General features: G+C 36.0%; 1 protein-coding gene across 1 annotated transcript in view; it reads left to right on the top strand.

The window, feature by feature from the left end:
* The first annotated feature begins 5 nt into the window (after positions 1–5).
* Positions 6–22322, top strand: part of WDHD1 (WD repeat and HMG-box DNA binding protein 1) — a 92282-nt gene continuing 69965 nt past the window's right edge. The window contains exons 1-11 of the mRNA XM_043986204.1: positions 6–119; positions 1319–1438; positions 5028–5139; positions 6195–6346; positions 7683–7794; positions 7968–8018; positions 9123–9218; positions 10687–10779; positions 20205–20311; positions 20451–20592; positions 21310–21523. Coding sequence (XP_043842139.1) covers positions 1362–1438; positions 5028–5139; positions 6195–6346; positions 7683–7794; positions 7968–8018; positions 9123–9218; positions 10687–10779; positions 20205–20311; positions 20451–20592; positions 21310–21523 — 1156 coding nt within the window. The 5' untranslated portion in view covers positions 6–119; positions 1319–1361. The remainder of the gene's footprint in view (positions 120–1318; positions 1439–5027; positions 5140–6194; positions 6347–7682; positions 7795–7967; positions 8019–9122; positions 9219–10686; positions 10780–20204; positions 20312–20450; positions 20593–21309; positions 21524–22322) is intronic.

Raw genomic sequence — 22322 nt, forward strand, 5'->3', positions numbered from 1 at the left:
TGGGGGTGGAGCTGGCGCGCTGAGGTCGTCATCTGAGCGACGGCAGAGCGCGGGAAACCGCCTGAAGCTTGACTGGTATAGCCGCGGTTCTTCACTCGTCCTCTGTCCGGTTAGATTGGGTGAGTAGCGGCCACGGAGGCTCTGGCTTTCCGCCCTTCGGTCCGTGGAGGGAATGACTATCTCGATGTCGCTAGCTCCATTCTTGTCACGCTCCCGGGCACTGACAGCCCATTGTCCGAGGGGAGGGGACCTATGCGCGGGTGTGAGGCAGCCTCACCGCCGGCCCCTGGGCCCCACAGTAAAGTACTGTAAAGAATACACCATTTTTCCTCGCTGTCTCTGTCTCCTCTCTCCCTCTCTCCCTTTCTCCCTTTCCCCTCATCCCCTTCTCTTCCCTCTCTCCTCCTTCCGCTGCTTGGTTTTCCCCAGAAAAACAACTCTTGGAAGTTCAGTTTTAAATTGCTAATTTCTTCTTAAGTACTCCCTTCCTTCCCACTGTCACCCTTCTTTAGCTAGATGCAAATTTGTCAGTTTCTATACTGTTCAACAGACTTTTGTAAAGAGCCTACTGTGTGCTGCTGTTTGTGCTCAAAGAGGACCATGAGTTCGGGAGATGATGTCATGACTTGCAGTGAATTGGATTTTAGTGAGGGAGGGCCGTGCAAGGTCGCCAGCATCACTCTCTCCTCCAGAGCCACCTGGGTCTAAGTAGCAAAACATAGATCAGGACCACTGGAGATGTCCCCCACTATGTGCTAGGTGCTGTGCTAAGCGCTGGGGTTACAAAGAGGCAAAAGACTATCCCTGCCCTCAAGGAGCCGACAATTTAACGGAGACAACATCCAAGCAAATATTTACAAAGAAGCTTTATACAGGATAACCAAGAAAAATTAATATAGTGAAGGCACTGCAATTAAGAGAGGTTGGGGAAGACTTTCTGTAGGAGGTGGAATCATCTGTCAATTTATATTGGTTAGGCGCAGGACTAGTACTGAAGGCAGTCAGGTTATCAGTCAGCTTTTCAAAGTGTTTAAATGTTGTATGGATTTTTAAAAAACAGCTGTCATTTCCCAATAATCAGTTCTCCACAGAACCCTCCCTCATAGCAAAGATGTACAGTTAAACAAAAACAAACTCAGGCTTTGACCATATCTGTAAGCATCTATGCTTCATTGCCCCCTGTAGTTGACCACCTCTACTCAGAGGAGGTAATAGTTTCATCAGCTCTCTAGAGTCAAGGTTAGGAATTACATTGGTTTATGTTCTTTATCACCGAGTAGCTAATTTAAATTTAATTTACTATATTTTAAAATTTAAGGTAGCTTTTTAGAAAAACCTGTTTCGGATAGCAAAAGGAGAAGATGCCTGCCTCGCAAATGCCAATGAGATATGGACATCCAGAGGGACATACAGATGTTTGTTTTGATGATTCTGGGAGGTAATGTATTTTCCTAATATTTTATGCAGATATGAAATATTAGTATAGTAAACAGAATGTTTAAATGTGTAAACTTTTAGAAATGTAATACACTTTTGTATGTTAAATATGCATTTGACCCAGAATTATTCAAGGAAGGGATAATGCCAAATGTCAGATCATAAAATCACAGACTTTGGAACTGTTTTAGAGTCGGGAAGTCCTGAGCATCAGTTTTTGACCTCAAAAATTGAGATAATAATACTTATACCTCTGTTGAAATTAATTATCTGAAATAAAAGGAAAGTGAGGACAAAGTCCTCATGTCTCTGATTTTATTTATAAAGCTAGTATTTGCATATCAAATCAGGTTCTTTGCCTCCTTAGATGTCAGAGACCCCAAGTGATTTACAGAACTGATTTTTATAATAGAAAAGAGAAATTTTAAAAAGGACAGAAACTTGTTTTGAACATTATTCAACTGGACTAGGCAGGTGACTTGAATAGTTAGCTTCTTCTGGACTTTCTTAATCTACCTCAGAAGTCCTTGCTTTACAGGTGGTATCTTTGGTAACACCCCCCTCCCCCATCTTCCTTAGAAGATTCCATTACTCAACTTAGACTCTAGCTCAAGAGGAAAGGGGAGTTTATTCACTAAGATATTCCTTCCTTAATGAAAGGAGGGGAAAGAGGAACTGTCTGACTTTTTTCTAGCTGCTAGAAAGGGGAATCTAGCTTTTGGTCAATCCCCCTTTCTGCTAGAAACTAGAAAGGGGTATTTGTCTTTAAAAAAGCCAAAGCCTTATAATCCTATGATTATTTTATTCCTCTAAATTATTTACTACTAAATGATAAAGTTTTATCAACCTGTCTTCACTAAATCTATTGTAACCTAGACTTAAGAAACCATATTTGTCTAGTTTAGCTGTTAGTGCTCGCTTTTCCTAAAGAAAGGAGCTTAATTCTACAAGCAAACTAAAAATACAATCAAAATAATCAATACCAATTTATTTCCTTTTTTCACTTTACAGAATTGTTGTGGGGTTCAAATGATAGAATGTATGTAATTTATTTTGCTAACGAAGTGTTATCTAAATGTCAAATACTATTTTTATTACCTTTCATTTTTCTCTATTGGATCCTTTCCCTTGGCCTACAAATATACTAAGGTTTCTCTGTGCTAAATATTAGTAACAAGCCTTATTTTACTTTAAAATAATATTTTTCTTTATAACTTCTGTTTTTATTTCTAAGTATATCCTTAGATATCCTTAGGTATATTCTTTTCTATCCAGTGAACCATACTTGATAGAAACAAATACTGCTGTACTACTTCTTCTTTTTTTTGTTTTTTGTGAGGCAATTGGGATTAAGTGACTTGCCCAGGGCCGGTGCTCTATCCACTGGGCCTCCTAGCTGCCCCTGCTGTACTTCTAAAAATGAGAGTCTATATAATGTTTCTTTTTCTTAACTATTTACTTATTCCCCAACTCTTTGTAATCTGGCTTTTGTTCCCAAACTGTAACTAGAATTGCTCTCTCAGAGATCACCAACATATTCAAGCAGCTAAATACAATAGGTTATATCTGACTTAAATCTCTCTTAATTGCTATGTGACATGAACAATTTACTTAAATTCTCTAAGCCTTTATTGGCTCATTTGTAAAATGGAAATGATAATATATGTGTTACCTAGGAAACATTTACCAGTATATGCACTTAGCAGTGTGGTGTGGTAGAAAAAGTGTTGGATTTGCAGTCAGAAGACCTGGGATTAAATTTTGGTGCTGCTCCTTATTATATTACTTTGGGCAAATGATTTCACCTCTCTGCCAAAATTTTCTCATCTATAAAATAAAGGGGTTGGACTAAGTGACCTCTAAGTTTCTTTCCAGATCTATTTGTATAATTCATTAATTCCTGAGAGGGGAACATTTATTAAGTGTTTACTAGGTATACTTTGCCAAGTACTCAGGATACAAAGAAAGTAAAAAAAAAACCACCCACCTTCCTTCAAGGAGTTTTGACTCTACTGGAAGAGAAAATATGCAAATAGGTAAATACAAGATATGTAGTAAGTGGAAATTAACCTTAAAGGAGGCAGAATTGTGTGAAATCGTTGGACTCGCTCTCTGTTCCAGAGTCATTGGAGTCCAGTGGCAACACAAAAGCTAAGACAACTGGTGATGGCTTAGGGATACAGTGGATGACTTTGGCATCTTCAGTGTCTAACAAAGCTCTCAACACTCCACAGTGCCTGCTTCAGGCGCCTTCATGGCCATTGGAACAAATTGTTCTCATGTACCCATTCTGCTGAGGGAAGTCTTCACACGCTTTGAGTAGGCAACTCCCCAACTCATTGATAGGTTTAAGAATCCTCAGTTACCCTCAATTTGATTTGACCCATCTGCTGAAATGGTTTACAAGGATGTGGCTGCAGCTTCTTGGAGCCACAGGTGAGAGTTGGATGCCAAAGGTGGAAAGCAACCCTGAAAAGGACTTGGTAGCCTTAATACCAGAGGTACTAGTCTTCCCTGCACACCCATACACCCTGGAGTATTGTGTAAGAAGGCTAGAAAGGAAGGGGCCAAGTCATAAAGAACATTAAATGCCAAAGAACTCTATAGTTGATGATAGTAAAGGGAGAATCTGGAAATGATAGTAGGGAGAAACTCTTCCATGAATGAATGATAAGAGGAATGATATGAAAGAAAGTGTAATCAGTGCTAGAAAGGGTGGCCAAAGAAACTGTGTCATCAGGAGGGAGCCAGGTTTCAGTGAATGCCAGAAGGTAGGAGAGAAAGAAGAAGAGGTTTATAATCACATGAAGTTTGTTAATTATGGAGCAAGCATTCCAGAGAGCACAATACATGTATAGGCATTTTTGGACTAGGATATTTCTGGATAGGGTTGAGAGGGATGGAAATAAAGGTGCAGAAGTTGGTATTGGGAAGTGGGTTTGGAGTGAATGAATCTAGGCAGAATATCAGCTAAAGGCGGTGGGTCTTTAGAAGGAAGCAGGTTTAAGATACATGTATATCAATATAGTTCAAGATTGTCCCTCAAAGCCTGACCTCAAGGCAGATGGTATCACTTTTTTCTCAGAGTCTCTGAAGAAGCAGAAGGAGGTATGGCCGGGGGATTCTGGGAGCTCAGTCAGGAGGCAGGGCATAGTAATGAGAAGTAGAACCTTAAAGTCTCATATAAATGTGATCTGTATGTTATATGCCACAATTCATATAAACTGTGAACAATTGAGCTCATATGTTTTTCATGCTATTTATTGATTGATATTTTCCTTTTAGGGATCATAAATAACTATAGTATCTTAAAACTTAGAGCAGGAAAGGGTCCTTAGAAATCTTGTCCTAACGAACCCCGCCCCCTTTTATATATTTTAACAGCTGAAGGAAGTTAATGTTATCTTTTGTTTAAATGTGAGTGAATATATCAAATGGCAGCTTGAATCCATAAAAAAATGGTAACAATGTGTGAGACTTTTAAATTAGCATTTAATAGGATAAAAAAACTAGGTGAGTATTGTAATATGTTGTGAATATGGGCTGTATGTTTGTACATATATGTTTATAAGTGTAATTTTTTTTAACAGTTGTATTGTAACGTGTGGAAGTGATGGAGATGTGAGAATTTGGAAAGACCTGGATGACGATGATCCTAAATCTATTAATGTTGGAGACAGGGCTTATTCATGTGCTTTAAAGGTATTAAAAATGATTATAAGATCTTTTTGTTAAAAGTAGGCATAGTAGTCTAAATCTCATACTTTGTGCCTTAGTTTTCTCATACTTTGGCAAACTAAAGCCTTTTCAGAAACATAAAATCTCTTTAAGAAATAAAAACACCAAGGACTGAAAAATGTCAACTTTTGAATACATCTAGTATACATTAGTGTGGGGCAGCTAGGTGGCACAGTGGATAAAGCACAGGCCCTGGATTCAGGAGTACCTGAGTTCAAATCTGGCCTCAGACACATGACACTTACTAGCTGTGTGACCCTGGGCAAGTCACTTAACCCCAATTGCCTCACCAAAAAAAACAAAAAAACAAAAAACAAAATAGTATACATTAGTGTACCTTTTAGTACATTTAGGGATATGGACATGGTTTTTGAACTTTTTTTTGTTTTTATATTACCTTCATTTCTGAATATTTTCCCTTGCTTTCCCCTGTATCCTATTAAAGAAAAAAAAAGAAAAATGGTTTAGCATAATCAAAGCATAGAGTCTAATGTTATATTCAGTATTCTACACTTATAACTCCATATCTCTGCAAAGAAGGAAAGATTGTATGTAATTTTTAAAAGTTAAGTAATATTTCTTGCATAAGAGAGCACTTGTTGTGCTAGAATCCAGCAAATTAAAATAATAAAAGACAAAGGCATTTTTTTGCTTTAAAAATGAGCCTTACCATATCCCCGCTTTTCTTGAATGTTGAGGTAAAGAATGATAATCAAATTTTTAAATGTTCCCTTTAATTTTTATATATACATATATATCTTTTGAATATTTCCTAATGTCTTATAGTGTATAATTGAGTTAATGATCTGTCAATTATTAGAGAAATAGAAATGTGTTTTCAGAGTATGTTTTATTAACTGTCGAATATTCTAAAAGCTACTCAATTGATATTTAGGAGATTTAATAGTTTGAAGTTTTGAATATTGGAAACATTTCAGGTCAATTTTGATCCATCTTGTCAAACATTTTTCATTTTACAATTTTGTAATTGATAAATTCTTGTGCATTTTTTTTTTTAGAAAGGAAAATTGGTTACCTCAGTATCTAACAATACTATTCAACTTCATACATTCCCTGATGGAGCTCCAGATGGCATACTGACTCGATTCACTACAAATGCAAACCATGTGGTCTTTAATAGAGATGGTGCTAAAATTGCTGCTGGATCTGGGTAATGTTTGAGGTTGGAAAAACTAACAGTTTGGCACAAAATGTCCTTGGCGCAAGTTGGGAACAATCATTGTTGGAGTGACTGTAGAAGGACAGGAACACTGATGTGCTATTCGAACTAGTCTAGTTATTTTGAATTTTAGTTTGACCTAATTAGAGAAGAAAAGCAACTCAGTAGTCCACATTGAGCATATACTCACTTCTGTGATTGATAGATAGAGGTCCACAATATTTGTAAATTTAGTCTTTGTGTTAGCAAAGAGCTAGAAACAAGGTGATTGCCCATTATTTGGGGAATAGATTAAAAAAAACTACTGTGGTATGTGAATGTACTGGAAATATTAATGTAGAGTATAAAATAGCTCAGACATTAAGAGAAAGGGAAGCTTTGTGTAAACTAGTACAGAGTGAAGTAAGCAGAACCAGGAGAGCAATTTACACAGTAACTATTGTAGTGTAAATGTAAAGATCACTAAAAAAAAAATTGAACCTTAAATAATTGAAAAATTAGTGATGTTCCCAGAAAACAGCAAAAATGACCATACTAGATCTGCATCAGAGGATCTGGAGATCCTACATCCGACCTGTGAGACTCAGGGCAAGTCATTTAACTTCTTTGTGCCTTAGTTTTCTCATATATAAAATAAGGGGGTTGCTTAGATAGATGGCCTCTGAGGTACCTTCCTTCTCTAGATCTGTGATACTACAATATTCTGACCTAGTTGGTTTTGTTATATCTGCTACTATGTCACATTATTCTAAAAAGATATTTTAAAAATAGTTTTAGGATTGTAAACTTCTTGAAGGCAGTTAACTATTTCCTTTGTAACTTCACACTGAATTTTAGCATACTACTTTGTAGATGAATCTCAGTATGTTTTTGATTGAAAAAAGGATACAAAGGTGAATTTTTTTTTTCAAAGGTGAATTTTTGCTGTAAAATCTTATTAAAATACTTTTGGTGAAGGCTAGACAACTGAACCAAAGTTAGATTCTGCCATTTGAAATTTCTCTTGTTTATTAGGGATAGGGGAAATTATGGGTTGCTTTGGGGACAGGTTCAGTGATAGAGTACTCCCACAATTTTTAAAACAGACTATTTAAATTGGAAATGTAGAAAAGTTTAACAAATAGTTGCAGATGTTTACCTAAATTATTAGGATTTTGGACATGCAATTTCAGATTACATGTGGAAGCAGAGCTGAAAGTTAAATGAAGTCAAAATCGACATTGTTAAAATGCTTATAATTATTTTGAAGCATGTATTACATTTGAGTCATGGTTTTTAAAAGTTTTCCATTTTTACTTTTATTATATAATTATTTCATTGTTTACAGTGATTTTATGGTGAAAGTTGTGGATGTGATGGATAGTAGTCAACAGAAAACATTTCGAGGACATGATGCTCCTGTGTTAAGTGTTTCTTTTGATCCAAAGGACATCTTTCTGGTAGTTTTTCAATTGTTTTCATTTATTCCCCACTATAAATGTATATTTTTTAGATTTATAAGAGAATAATTAAGTAGAAACTTATATGCAATTTGATAATTCAATATTTCTTTTATCATTTGGATGAGCCTTATAAATAGAAATATACCTTTAACTTTCATTTACCCATTCAGGCATCAGCAAGTTGTGATGGCTCAGTTAAAGTATGGCAAATCTCAGATCAGGTAAACTCATCCATTTCAGTTTAAATATTTGTGTGTATTTTCTGATTAGCCAAGATATTTACTGTTTATGATACTGCATGATATCGTTAATCTGAATAACCTGATGTCTGTTTAGGTGTGTAACTTTTTGTCTCTTCTGCTCATTTTTGTTTTTTGTTTTTGTTTTTGTTTTTTTGCGGGGCAATGGGGGTTAAGTAACCTGCCCAGGGTCACAAAGCTAATAATTGTCAAATGTCTGAGGCCAGATTTGAACTCAGGTATTCCTGAATCCAGGGCCAGTGCTTTATCTACTGCACCACCTAGCTGCCCCCTTCTGCTCATCTTTGAGTGACATTAGATGGACTTTTTGTCTATTCACACATTTGTGTGTTTTGTAGACACATAATAGATCAAAGGGACATATAAGTAAGTTATGTTTTTGTTTTTGTTTTTTTTTTGGTGAGGCAATTGGGGTTAAGTGACTTGCCCAGGGTCACACAGCTAGTAAGTGTCAAGTGTCTGAGGCCAGATTTGAACTCAGGTCCTCCTGACTCCAGGGCCGGTGCTCTATCCACTGTGCCACCTAGCTGCCCCCATAAGTTATGTTTATAAAGACTGGAATTAATGTTTATAAAGCCTCCAGAGGCTTCTTATTTCTTCAAGGATAAAATATAAACTCTTCTAGATGTTAAAGTTCTTCAAATCTTAGTCCAAACTTACTTTTACAATGGTATTGCATGTTCCTTGTACCCTGAACACCCACTACTGTCCAGCCTTACTGGACTGTATGTTTGTCATACACAGTGATCTATCTCCTGTCCCTCATACTGGAAATAAATTCCCTCCTCCTCTCAGCCTCTTAGAATCCCTAGTTTTCTTCAAGTTTCAAACCAAGCACCACTTTCTTCATGAGACCTTTTCTAATTTTAATTCCCCTTCCTACCCTCAGCTAGCAATTAATTACCTTTTTTCTATTTACATATTCCTATAGATGAATTAACTAGCATTTATTAAGTGCCTATCATGTTAATTTTATGTTGCTTCAAAATTTTACATTTGCGCTACCCATAATTTTCTGAGATTTTTCACAAAGGGAAATAATTTTCTATTTTTTAAAAAAATCAGACATGTGCTATTAGTTGGCCATTGCTACAAAAGTGCAACGATGTGATAAATGCAAAATCAATATGCAGACTTGCCTGGCAGCCAAAAAGTGGGAAGGTAAGGAAAACTTGCAAATATTTTTTTTCAGTCTTAATAGTATTTAATTTTTTTCCATTTATGTGTTAAGATAGTTTTCAATGTTTATTTTTATAAGATTTTGGATTCCAAATTTTTTTCTCTCCCTTCCCTCCCCTTTTCCCAAGGTGGCAAGCAATCTGATAATAGGTTTTATACCTATATACAATCACATTAAATATTTCCACATTAGTCATGTTGTGAAAGAAGAATCAGAACAAAAGGGGAAAACCTCAAAAAACCCAAAAAAGTAAAAATAGTGTGTTTCAATCTGCATTCAGATTCCACAGTTCTTTTTCTGGATGTGGAGAGCATTTTCCATCATGAGTCCTTTGGAATTATCTTGGCTCATTGTATTGCTGAGAGGAGCTAAGTCTATCATAGCTGATCATTACACAATGTTGTTGTTACTGTGTACAATGTTCTCCTGGTTCTAAAATTGCAAACATTTTAACCTTTATTTTAATTTTTTGCTCATATTTGTCAGCTTTTGATTGTGGGATCTTCAATATACTCAGAAACTTCAGAATCTAAATGAAAGATAATGGGGAAATAATTTGAAACCTTTTATTTTTTATTTTTAAAAATTTTTTAGTGAGGCAATTGGGGTTAAGTGACTTGCCCAGGGTCACACAGCTAGTAAGTGTTAAGTGTCTGAGGCCGGATTTGAACTCAGGTACTCCTGACTCCAGGGCCAGTGCTCTATCCACTGCACCACCTAGCTGCCCTGAAACCTTTTTTATTGAAGTGTTTTAAGACTAAAATGACATTTTAAGAATTGTATATTCTACATTGAAAAAATCCACAATTTTTATTTCTCTTTCCTTAAATCAAAAGTTTAACTCTAAATTTTTTTCTTGCCACATTAAAATGATAAAAATTGACATGTTTTTATTTTGGATTTTGGAATTAGCATTAGAAGTACATAGTATTCCCTCTCTCAATATGTTAACAGTTGGAAATGTGTAAGAAATTTTACTTGTAAAATTGGAAATGTGTAAGAAATTTTACTTGTAAAATTTAAAAACTAAAAGTTACTTTCAAAATGTTGAAAGAATTCTAGGTTTTTTGAAGATGGATAATATTCTCTTTCTCTGGCCATTCCATCACTACATCTCCTTCTCACAGGTCATGCTCATCAGAGGAGACCAATTATACAGCTTCTCAATACCTAGTGTTTGGATATCCATTTTTTAAATTAGTAGTTGCCAGTTTTTAAGTAATAGTATCATACACCAAAATTTTAGTATAATAAGTTAAGGAGAGTAGGATAGAATCTCCATAGTATTATATTTAAAATGTTTCAGTTAGTAATAAATAGCTTTCTTTTTTCTCGGTATAGTTAATGTTTCAATAATATACATTAAAATTTTCATTTATTTTTTCTTTTCTAAATTAAACTTAGCCTGAAGTTGTTTAATTTAATTTACAATATTTATCTTTCTAACAGTTACTGGCAATTCCAGTAGGAAACACCATCAAACTGTACAAAAGAGAAACTTGGAGAAATGAATTTGATCTTTCAGATGATTTCATCACTCTGGTAGGTTTTATTGATTACTTTTTCGAGATAGAGAGAAGAATGTTCAATGTACACTCTGCATAACTTGATAGGATAAACTTGCTGTTGATGCTTTAGTTTTATTTTTCTTGCCAAATCTTCAGGTTGCAGTTATGATTAATCATAGATCATATGTGTTATAATATATTAAAAAATATACCATACTAAAATGCAGTTTTCTTTTTAAAATTACCACTTTTTTTGACATTAGTAATTTTCCAGTATACTCTCCCACCATTTCAGTGAACCCTAGTAACAAAACAAAGCATAAGGTTTAAAAAGAACAACAAATAAAATAATTAACTGATTTTTTAAAAAGAGAAAAACCAAATTGTTCATATCAAAATAAAAAAAAAGATATAACAATTGAAGACAAAATAAAGGAAATTATCAGAAAGATTTTGCCCAATCATATGCTAATAAAATTGATAGCAGATGAAATTGATGAATATTTACAATAATATAAAATACACAGATTTTCAAAAAAAGTAGACTATTTAAATTACCCAGTATCAGAAAAAGAAATTGAAAAAAACCCGAAAAATAAAATCCTAAAGAAATGAACTACAAGAACACATGGATTTCTAAGTGAATATCATTGAACATTTAAAGAACAATTAATTCCAATTTTACATAAATCATTTGTAATAAGAAAAGATGACAACTTTCACTTTCTATGATACTAATATGGTTTTTGTTTTGTTTTGTTTTGTTTTTGGCGGGGCAGTGAGGGTTAAGTGACTTTGCCTAGGGTCACACAGCTAGTGTCAAGTGTCTGAGGCCAGATTTGAACTCAGGTCCTCCTGAATCCAGGGCCAGTGCTCTATCCACTGCGCCACCTATCTGCCCTGCTGAAATGACTTTTGATAAAATCTAGTACCCATTTTGGTTAATTCTAGAAAACATAGAGATTAGTGGACCTTTCCTTAATACGGTAAACTATTTGAGTCCTAAAGCAAACATTCTAGATAACATAGGAAAGCTAGAAGCCTTTCCATTGAGATTGGGTCAATCAGAGAAACCTGTTATATCACCATTACTGTTTAACATAGTGGTAGAAGTGCTAGGTGTAATAATAAGACAAGAAAGAGAAATTAAGGTCATAATCATTAGCAAAGAAGAAACAATTTTTGCAAATGATATAGTTAGAAAACCCTTAAGAATCCATCAAAAATTAATTCAGATTATTAGTAAATTCGGCAGAGTTGCAGGATCTAAAATAAATCCACATAAATAACCAGCAATCTTCTGTAGCAGGAACAAAACCCAGTAGGAATAACTAGAAGAGATATTCCATTCAAAGTAACTACAGAATGTACAAAATATATGGGAGTTTATCCACCAAAGCATACCCAAGCACTATATGAATCCAATTATAAGATACTCTTGAACAAATAAAGACAGAACTAAAGAATTGGAGAAACATTAATTGCTTATGGGTAGATTGATCCCACATAATAAAAATGACAAGTTACTTATTCAGTGACACCAATTAAACTATCATAGAAATATTTTACTTCTAGAAAGAATAATAATGAAACTCACATGGAAGAACAAAAGTCCAAAACTCTCAAGGATCATAATGAAAAAAGTGGGAAGGAAGGGGGTCTATGGGTATCAAATTTTAAGCTGTCGTATAAAGCAGTAATCATCAAAACAATTTGGTTCTGGTTTAAAAAAAAGGTGAATCTATTGAACAGATTAGTACACAGCATACAAAAGAAAATAAACATAGTTCATAGTAGCATAGTGTTTCATGAACCCAAAGACCCCCAGTCTTTGTGGGGGAAAGACTCACTATTTGACAAGAAATTACTGGAAAAACTAACGGCAGTGTCATAAAAATTAGGTTTAGACCAACACTCACACCATATACCAAGTTAAATTCCAAATGGATATATGACCTGGGTATCAAAAGTAACATCACAAATTAGAGGAGCAAAGAAGAAATTCCCTTCTAGATGTATGAGTAGGGGAAGAGTTCATGACTAAACAAGCAATAGAGAGAAACAAGTTTCTCTGATAAAATTCTAATATCCAAATTATATAAGAAATTGATATAATCTTTTAAAATTATGAGCCATCTCCCAATAGATAAATGGTGAAAGGATATGAACAGGTACTTCTCAAAGGAGTAAATCCAAGTTAGCAATAATGATAAGAAAAAATGTGCTAGATCACTAATAATTAGAAAAATGCAGATTAAAGCACTTTGAGGTTTCACCTCATACCCATCAGACAAAGATGACAAAAAAGGAAAATGACAAATTTTGGAGGAGCTCTAGGAAAACAGGTACACTAGTGCACTATTGTTAGAGCTATAAATTGGAAGGAAGGAGGAAAAAAGGCATTTATTAAGTTCCTACTAAGTGCAAGGCACGGTGCTAAGCACTTTACAAGTATTTCATTTGATCTTCACAACAAACCTAGGAGGCAGGTGTTATTATCTCTGGGGCAGCTAGGTGGTACAGTGGATAGATCGCCAACTCTGGAGTCAGGAGGACTTGAGTACAAATCAAGCCTCAGACACCAGCTGTGTCACCCCGAGCAAGTCACTTAACCTTGTTTGCCTCAGTTTCCTCATCTATAAAATGAGCTGTAGAAGAAAATGGCAAACCACTCCAGTATCTTTGCCAAGAAAACCCCAAACGAGAGTTGGACATGACTGAAATGACTCAATAGCAATTATTATTTCTATTTTACATTTGAGAAAACTGAAGCAAATAGAGATTTGATCCTGACTTACCCAGGGTCGCAGAGCTAGGAAATGGCTGAGTTCAGCCTGCTGCCAGATTTGAACATTAGGTATTCCTGGTTCCAGGAATTGCTTCAGCCATTCTGGAAAGCAGCTTGGAACTATGTGCCAAAAGTTAGGAAACCCCAAAAGTTGTGAACCCTTTGACCCAACTATACCATTTACTAGAATTCTCCAAAGAAAGATGAAAGGTAAAGGTAAAAGACTTACATGTACAAGATATTTATAGTAGTTCTTTTTGGAGTTGCCCCAAATTGCAAACTAAGGGGGTGTCACTCTCTGGGGGAATGGCAAAAAAGATTGTGATATATGAATGTAATGGAATATTATTGGAATATTTCTGGATTCCTGACATCTCTCAATCCACATATCCGGTCTGTTTCCAAAGTCTGTTGATTTCATCTTTGCCACATCTCTCAAATAAATTCCCTGCTCCCCTCTGACATAGTCACCACTCTAGTGCAAGCTCTCATCACCTTACAACTAGACTTTTATAATATCTTATTGATGGATCTCCCTGCCTCAAGTCTCTTCCCACTCCAGTCCATCGGAATCCATTCAGCCTCTAAAGTGTAGATCTCATCATGTCATCTCCTACTCCCTCTACTTCCCATACACATGATCAATAAACTTCAGTGGCTTCCTGTTGCTTCCAGGATCAAATAAAAAATGCTCTGTTTGGTTTCAAAGCCCTTCATAACCTAGTCCCCTCTTATCTTTCCCATCTTCTTAGACTTTACTCCACAACATGTATTCTTTTTTTTTTTTTTTTTTTTTTTGCAGGGCAATGGGGGTTAAGTGACTTGCCCAGGGTCACACAGCTAGTAAGTGTCAAGTGTCTGAGGCCGGATTTGAACTCAGGAACTCCTGAATCCAGGGCTGGTGCTTTATCCACTGCGCCACCTAGCTGCCCCCACAACATGTATTCTTATAGCCAGTGATACTGGCCTCCTGGTTATTCTACAAACCAGACACTACATCTCTCTGCACTGGGCATTCTTTCTGGCTGTCCCCCATTCCTGGAGTACTCTTCCCATTCCACTCAGACTACTGACCTCCCATGGCTTCCTTTAAGTCCCAATTAAAATCCCGTCTTCTTTAGGAAGTCTTTCCCAAACCTTTTTTAATTCTAGTGCCTTCCTTCTTTTAGTCATTTCCTATTTATATTGTATTTAGCTTGCTTATAATATATATTTATTTGCATATTGTCTCCTGTATTAGATTGTAAGCTCCTTAAAGGGAAGGACTATTCTTTTGCTTCTTTTTGTATGTATGTAATGCTTAGCACAGTACCATGCACAGAGTAGGCACTTGATAAATATTTTTTGATTGATTATAGGAAATAATAAAATGGACAATTTGAGAGGAAACTAGAAAGAATTGAGTGAACAGAGGCGGAGTGAAGTGAGCCAACTAGGAGAACAATTTATACATTGATAACAACATTATAGAGAAAAAGATCTTTGAAAGACATTAGAATTCATATTAATGCTTACCTTCTTTACTTCCAGCAGGTGGCAAAAGAGGGATTGGCTTGCTCTATTAGTAGCTCTCTTTCCCATTCCTCTTTGCCAAATACTACTTCTCAGGGAGAGACTTTAAGTATGGGAGAGTCAGAGAATGGATTGTATTTCATTACTAAGGAGCTAGGACAGTTGCAAGAAAAATTTCAGAGTATTTTTCAGTTGTAGAATTCAATGTCTTGGATAGCTTACATTTGATTTGCTTTTGTAAAATCAGTTCAGTCATTTGGAGGCTTCTGTGAGGATTATTCTTTGTCCTTTTTCATGTGGATAAATTGAGAAGTTATAAATGCTTTGCTCCATAAAGATGAATTCTCAGTCCAGCTAATTCCTCATTGGTCAGCAAAGTAGGAAATAAAATTTTTAAAAGAGATAGACTTGATGGATTGAATTTTTGCTCCTATAATGGGTAGGCCTGAGTCAGCCTGGTCTTTTAGTTTAGCTTAGATATTGAAAATGATGTACCAAAAAAAAAAAGGGGGGGGGGGCAGCTAGGTGGTGCAGTGGATAGAGCACCAGCCCTGGAGTCAGGAGTACCTGGGTTCAAATCTGGCCTCAGACACTTAACACTTACTAGCTGTGTGACCCTGGGCAAGTCACTTAACCCCAATTGCCTCACTAAAAAAAAAAAAAAAAGAAAATGATGTACTTTGACAGTTAGTAATAGAATAATAATAAATAATAATAATAACAACAATAATAAAACCATTAGTTATAACATTGCAAGAATACTGCAGCACTTAGCTTGAGTAGTCACTCAAAGTCTCTGATCACCATTGGTCCGGGTGGTAACTTGTAGTGTCCTTGGGACATTCACCAAGCCTGAAGGATCCCAACCCCATATGGGTGGGGCTTTTTACTTCTTTAGGTGACTTGGAAACCTTGTCATTATGGTCAGAGATCAGTAGGAAGCTACATCAACTAAGAAACAGTTTGAGCCATAGCAGCCTGTCTTTCAGGTCTAGAGGACAACTTTGTCAGTCAATACTTATTAAGTGGCAAACACTATGCTAAGTGCTAGGGATACAAAAAGAGACAAAAGACAGCCTCCAACCTGAAGGAGTTCCCAATCTAATGGGACAGACAACAAGCAATGGCATACTTACAAACAAAGTATATACAGAATAATTATGACAAAAATTGAGAGAGAAGGCACGAGAATTGGCACGAGGTTGGAAAAGGCTTCTTATAGAAGATGGGATTTTAATTGGGACTTAAAAAGGAAACCTGGGAGGTCAGTGGTTAGAGTGGAAGAGGGAGAGCATTCTAGGCATGGGGGACAGCCAGAGAAAATACCCAGAGCTGAGGATGGAGTGTCTTCTTTGTGGAATAGCTAGGAGGCCAGTGTCACTAAATGAAAAAGAATGTGGCAGGGAATAAAAGGTAAGAAGATGGGAAAGATAAGAAGTGGTAGGTTAGTAGGTTATGTAGGGATTTGAATACCAAGCAGAATATTTTGTATTTGGTCCTGAGGGCAATAGGGAACCACTGGAGTTTGAGTAGTAGGCTGACAAGAACAAACTTGCCTTTTTTTTAAAAACAATTTTATTTAAAGTTTTGAGTCCCGAATTCTATATTTCCTCCCCTCCCCCCTCCCTGAGATGGCAAGCAACCAGATATTGGTTATACATGTGCAATTATATAAAACATTACCATATTAGTAATTTTATACAAGAAAACTTGAATAAAAGAAAAAAATGAAAGAAGTTGAAAAATAACATGCTTCAGTCTGTATTCAATTAATATCAGTTCTTTCTTTGGAGGTGGAGAGTTATGAGAAGAAAGTGGTACCACAATAACCTAGAGAGAAGAAACTATTGAGGAAAAGAGGGCAATGAACAGTGTTAAAAGGCTGCAGAGAAGTCAAGGAAAAATGAGATATGAGGAAAGGCCATTGGGTTTGGCAATTAAAAGATCATTGATAGGGGGCAGCTAAGTGGCACAGTGGATAGAGCACTGGGCCTGGAGTCAGGAGGACCTGAGTTCAAATCTGACCTCAGACAGTTGACACTTACTAGTTGGGTGACCCTGGGCAAGTCACTTAACCCCAATTGCCCTGAAAAAAAAAAGAATAAAGATCATTGGTAACTTTGGACAGAGCACTTTCAGTGGAATGATGAGGTCATGTAGGGGTTTAAGTAGAGAATGATGAAAGAAAGTGTAGGTGCCTTTATTGTAGGTGTCCTTTTCAAGGAGTTTAGCCATAAAAGGCAGAAGATGTATAGGACAATAGTGTGACAATTGATTGTTGTTTTTTTGTTTTTGTTTTTGTTTGCGGGGCAGTGGGGGTTAAGTGACTTGCCCAAGGTCACACAGCTAGTAAGTGTCAAGTGTCTGAAGCTGGTTTTGAACTCAGGAACTCCTGAATCCAGGGCCGGTGCTTTATCCACTGCGCCACCCAATAGTGTGACAATTGAAATATGAGAGACATAGTTTCTGGGTAATTTAATCATTTTATTAATAAAGCCATCAGGGTATTAATAAAAGGATGATTGTTTGGCTCTTTTTCAGACCAAAGACCCCTAATAGCCATGGGGTCACAGCTTATATACTGTTCAAAAAGGAGGTGTTCCTGAGGGATGCCTAATCACCTCTGATTGGTTAATCAAATGGGAGGTGGGCTATCTAGGGATATGTGACATAGGTCACTCAAATCTTGGTCCTAGAGACATAATTTCCGTATCACCTGTTTTCATAATACGGAGAATCAACATTTTCCCAAGACCTGTCTGAGCCAACACAATGAGCAGGAATACAACTATTAGCCCAAACTTAGAATTTCTTTTACTGTCTGATTAGATCTCTGGATAAATCTCTGAAATTTTCCACAGTGGTTGGTTTCTGAATGAGGAAGTAGAAAAGGGGGAAACCTTGGTCCTAATACAATAATTAGTTATTAAATATAAGAGAAATAGTCATTTCTCACAATAGTGAGGATGGAAGGATCAAGTGAAGGTTTTTTTAGGATGGGGGAAACATAGGCATATTTGTATGTAGTAGGAAAGGAGCCAGCTTTATCACCTCTCAGGGAAAGAACCTGCCTAACAACCAATGTGGGATGGGGGGTGGAGGGGAAGGAGGAATGCTAATTTAAATAGTAATCTTATTACATCCTACCTCTTTGGGTATATAAATGACTTTAAGGCTTTTTCTGGATAGTCCTACTCCTGCATATGAGGAACCTGGCATAGGCAATGTTAGAGAAAAAAACCACCCAAACTAAAATAAACATGCAACAAAAAATTTTAACCCCTCCCCCATAACTCCCACTCCCAGGCCCTGAGGAAGTGGCCAGAAATATGGAAGAGAAGGAAGACCAGAAATCCTATCCTTTGCCTCCTTCCTTCAATCTGCACCATCTTTGGTGGGTGATGTCAAATCTTTGCAGTTCACTGGGTCAGGGGAATGGGTGTTTTTAGATTAAGTAATTGACAGTGAACAGGAACAGCATTAGGAATATCAGAACCACAGCACAGATGACATCTCTTATGGCTAAGAGGTCATAAGCCTCTTACACCCAACTTGATTCAGGGTCTAAGTTCCTCCTGTGTCACTGCCCTGACTTACTCACCAAGGCTTCCCCCTCCCTGAGAGCCCTTTGATTTTCTTTATCATTGCTCTTTCTGATGGATTTTTAGGGACTTACTAGGGTGTTTTTGTGGGAGCTGGGTTTAGTATGTTTTTTTTTTAAATTATTATTATTATTTTTTTTTTGTGAGGCAATTGGGGTTAAGTGACTTGCCCAGGGTCACACAGCTAGTAAGTGTTAAGTGTCTGAGGCCGGATTTGAACTCAGGTACTCCTGATTCCAGGGCAGGTGCTCTATCTACTGCGCCACCTAGCTGCCCCTGGTTTAGTATGTTTTTACACTGCATCTTTCCACAGTGCCTCCTAAAAGGTACAGAATAGACTGAGGAAGGTAGAAGAAAATCTTTTAAGATAGTAAATGACAGAGAGAGCTGTGATAGGTGGCCTTGAACTAAAGGAGAGGCTTTTGAGTAATGGGGGCAGATTAAAGGTCTGGATATGAGTTTGAGGAATACTACTTTACTTGTCTGGGGAAATGGGAGAAGTTAACTATCCTCTCTGAAGGGATATATTCAGGGGAAAAACAGGTTTCAATTATTACAAATAAATGAAAGAATATACAGAGGGAAAAGATCAAGGATATAAGTGAATTTATGTATAATAGAATCCAGGTTTCAAAGGTCTCTTTTTCTAGCTTTCATTAACTCATCAATGGTGGCAGACCTTCCATAATGATAGAAATATCTTTCCCTTTTTATGTACTATAGTTGAGGTATTGCTTTTCACCTAGGGAAGTGACCAAATCGATCAGTGTATTCTGGCTTTTGACGATAAATATTTTGGCATGGTGGATAGAGTGCTGGGCCTGGAACCAGGAAGACCCGAGTTCAAATGTGATCTCAGATACTTACTAGCTGTGTGATTCTGAGCAAATTACTTAACCCTGCTTGCCTCAGTTTCCTCATCTGTAAAATGAGCTGAAGAAGGAAATGGCAATCCACTTTGCCAAGAGAACCCCAAATGGGGTCATGAAGAGTCAAACATGACTGAAAAACAACTGAGAAACAACAAAGTTGAGTCATAGAATCATATGATATCAGATCTGGATACGGTTACAGACTTTTTTTTTTAACACTTTGTTAATTTTACAACTTTGTTAATTTCAAGCCTATAGCCAAAGTCATATTTTCAAAGAATAATTAAATGTTTATTCTTTGAAAATATGTATTCCTTTGTGTGATGCAATCTAGTTAAAAGTTTTCTGAAACCTAAGATAATGACATTTACGGAATAATAATAGCAGCTAGCATTTATATAGTGCTTTAAGGTTTCAAAGTGTTCTACATGTGTTATCTCATTTGGTGCTATTATCATCTTCATTTTACAGATGAGAATACTGAGGCAGAGAGAGGTAAAATGACTTGTCCATGGTCACATAGCTTGTAGGTGTATAAGGCAGCATTTGAATTTAGGTTTTCTTGACTCCAAGTCCAACATTATCCACCGTGTCACCTATTTGCAAAATCAAAATATGTATATAGTCCCAACTTAACTAAATATAGTACCAACTTATATTTTTTTTATCATGTTTTTCTTGATAGCCCCTCAATGTAGTAACCTGGTCTCCTTGTGAAAAATATTTGGCAGCAGGAAGTATAAATGGTTGTATTGTAGTTTGGAGTATGGAAACCAAAGACTGCGTGGAAAGGTAGAGTTGAATATACTATGTTTGTCTTATTCCTTTTTGGTTTTGAAGAATTCATTTGACTTCCTCTAACTAGAATTTACTAGAATCTTGTTCATTGGAATTTCTTTATCATGTCTTGAATTCAACCTCTTGTTTTTAGGGTGAAACATGAGAAAGGTTATGCAATTTGTGGCCTGGCGTGGCACCCTACTTCTAGGCAAATAGCATATACAGATGCTGAAGGAAACTTGGGACTGCTGGAGAAAGTTTGTGATACAGATGGAACAAAGTCAAGTAGCAAAGTAATACTATAGAAATTTGATTCTTTAGTGGTGATTATGCACACATATTATACATAAACTATGGTTAATGTATGTTATAGAAAAGAACATTTGACAAATTCACAAATTAGGCCTCTGTTTAAACCTCATTTGTGAATTCTAGTCATTTACTTGCCTCCCTACCTATATCATGAGAGTAAATAAATAAATGAAAATGTTTTTCATTTCATTTCATTTCAATAACTGTTTGAATTGTATAATCTTAAATTTTCACAGCATGTTGTGAAAGACATAATCAGTAATTAACTTTTAGGATAGAACCTTACTTCACAAATATCTTAATTCTTATCTGCCATGACATTAATCCATTGTATGCAGTTTGTAACACATTTCTTTAAAAAAACAACCACCATCAATTAAATATTTATTTAGTGCTTTCTATATATAGTGTTCTGTGGGGAGTAAAACCAGAGCCTATGCCCTAGCTCTAAGGGAGTTTGCATTTAGTTTGGGGAAAGTTTTAGTTTTAAAAGTTTTGGGGAATATTTGGGAAGAATTTATGTATGCAAAAGATAATTTACAATACAAGGCAGTAATTTTCAATGGCCAAATAAATGGCATAGACTAGTGCTGTAGAAGGGAACAGATATATTTCAACTGATTATTAATTACTTAAGTTAACTTCTGTTTAATTAAGTTTCCCTAAATAATTCCTGAGATTAATTATTTTTTTTAAAGGTTTCTGGCATAGGAAACAAAGTTTACAATCATCTTTTTGATGATGATGATAGTGAGAATGCTGACAATGGTGATTTTTTAAATGAAAATAAGGAGTTCCAATTAACTCCAAAAGGAAGAACAGATTATGAAGATGATGAAGATGATCTTATGTTGGCTTCAGGTTACCCTAGACACAGAAATCACATCCTCGAAGATGATGACAGTTCAGTTGGTAAGAGGCTAACAATGTATATATGGTAGGTCATGCTGCTGCTGAATTATTTCAATTTTTAATTGAAGTAATTAAGAAATTCCTAAAAGTTTCTTAAAGATTAGTTTTGATATGTCAGATCAGGAAGTATCAGAGATAGTGCCTATCAATTTCAGAATATCATTTGATAGTCTGCTGTGATGTCATTGTAGACAAGATGGAGAAATGTCAGAGAGGTGATGTAACAGTTAGTTGTATTCATAACTGATGAATGGCCAGACAAAAAATATCAAAGTATTGATGCCATTTTTTCCCAGTTTTGAGAAAGGTCTCTAGAGGCAGGAAATAAGATTCTGTCCCCATTTGACATTTATATCTAGACTTGATTTAAGGTCTAGTTTCAAATTTGTGTATGACACAATAATATGACATCATATATTACGTGATAGAATCTACATTCAAAAAATTCCCAGCTAGTTAGAATAATGTACCACATTTCATAAGATGAAATTTAGTAGGAATAAATTTTAGGTACTATACTAAAATTTTGTTAGAAGTCTTTGTTGGTATGGGCTAGGGGCCATTTGGCTTTACAGACTTTATATAAGGTTAGGGGGTTTTGTTTATGGCAGGCTCAATACAAATTAGCAGTGTGACAATAGTTGCCAGGAAAGGCTCCTCTAATCAAAGAACTGTAGTTGCTAGAGTGCCACCTTGGAGTCATGCAGATGTGGGTTTGAGTTCTACCTCTGACATATGCTAGTATAGTAGACACATCACCTAACCTCTCGGTGCCATTGAAATGCTTTAAGATTGTAAA

Source organism: Dromiciops gliroides, chromosome 2, assembly GCF_019393635.1.
Source record: "Dromiciops gliroides isolate mDroGli1 chromosome 2, mDroGli1.pri, whole genome shotgun sequence".
Taxonomy (NCBI): Eukaryota; Metazoa; Chordata; class Mammalia; order Microbiotheria; family Microbiotheriidae; genus Dromiciops; species Dromiciops gliroides.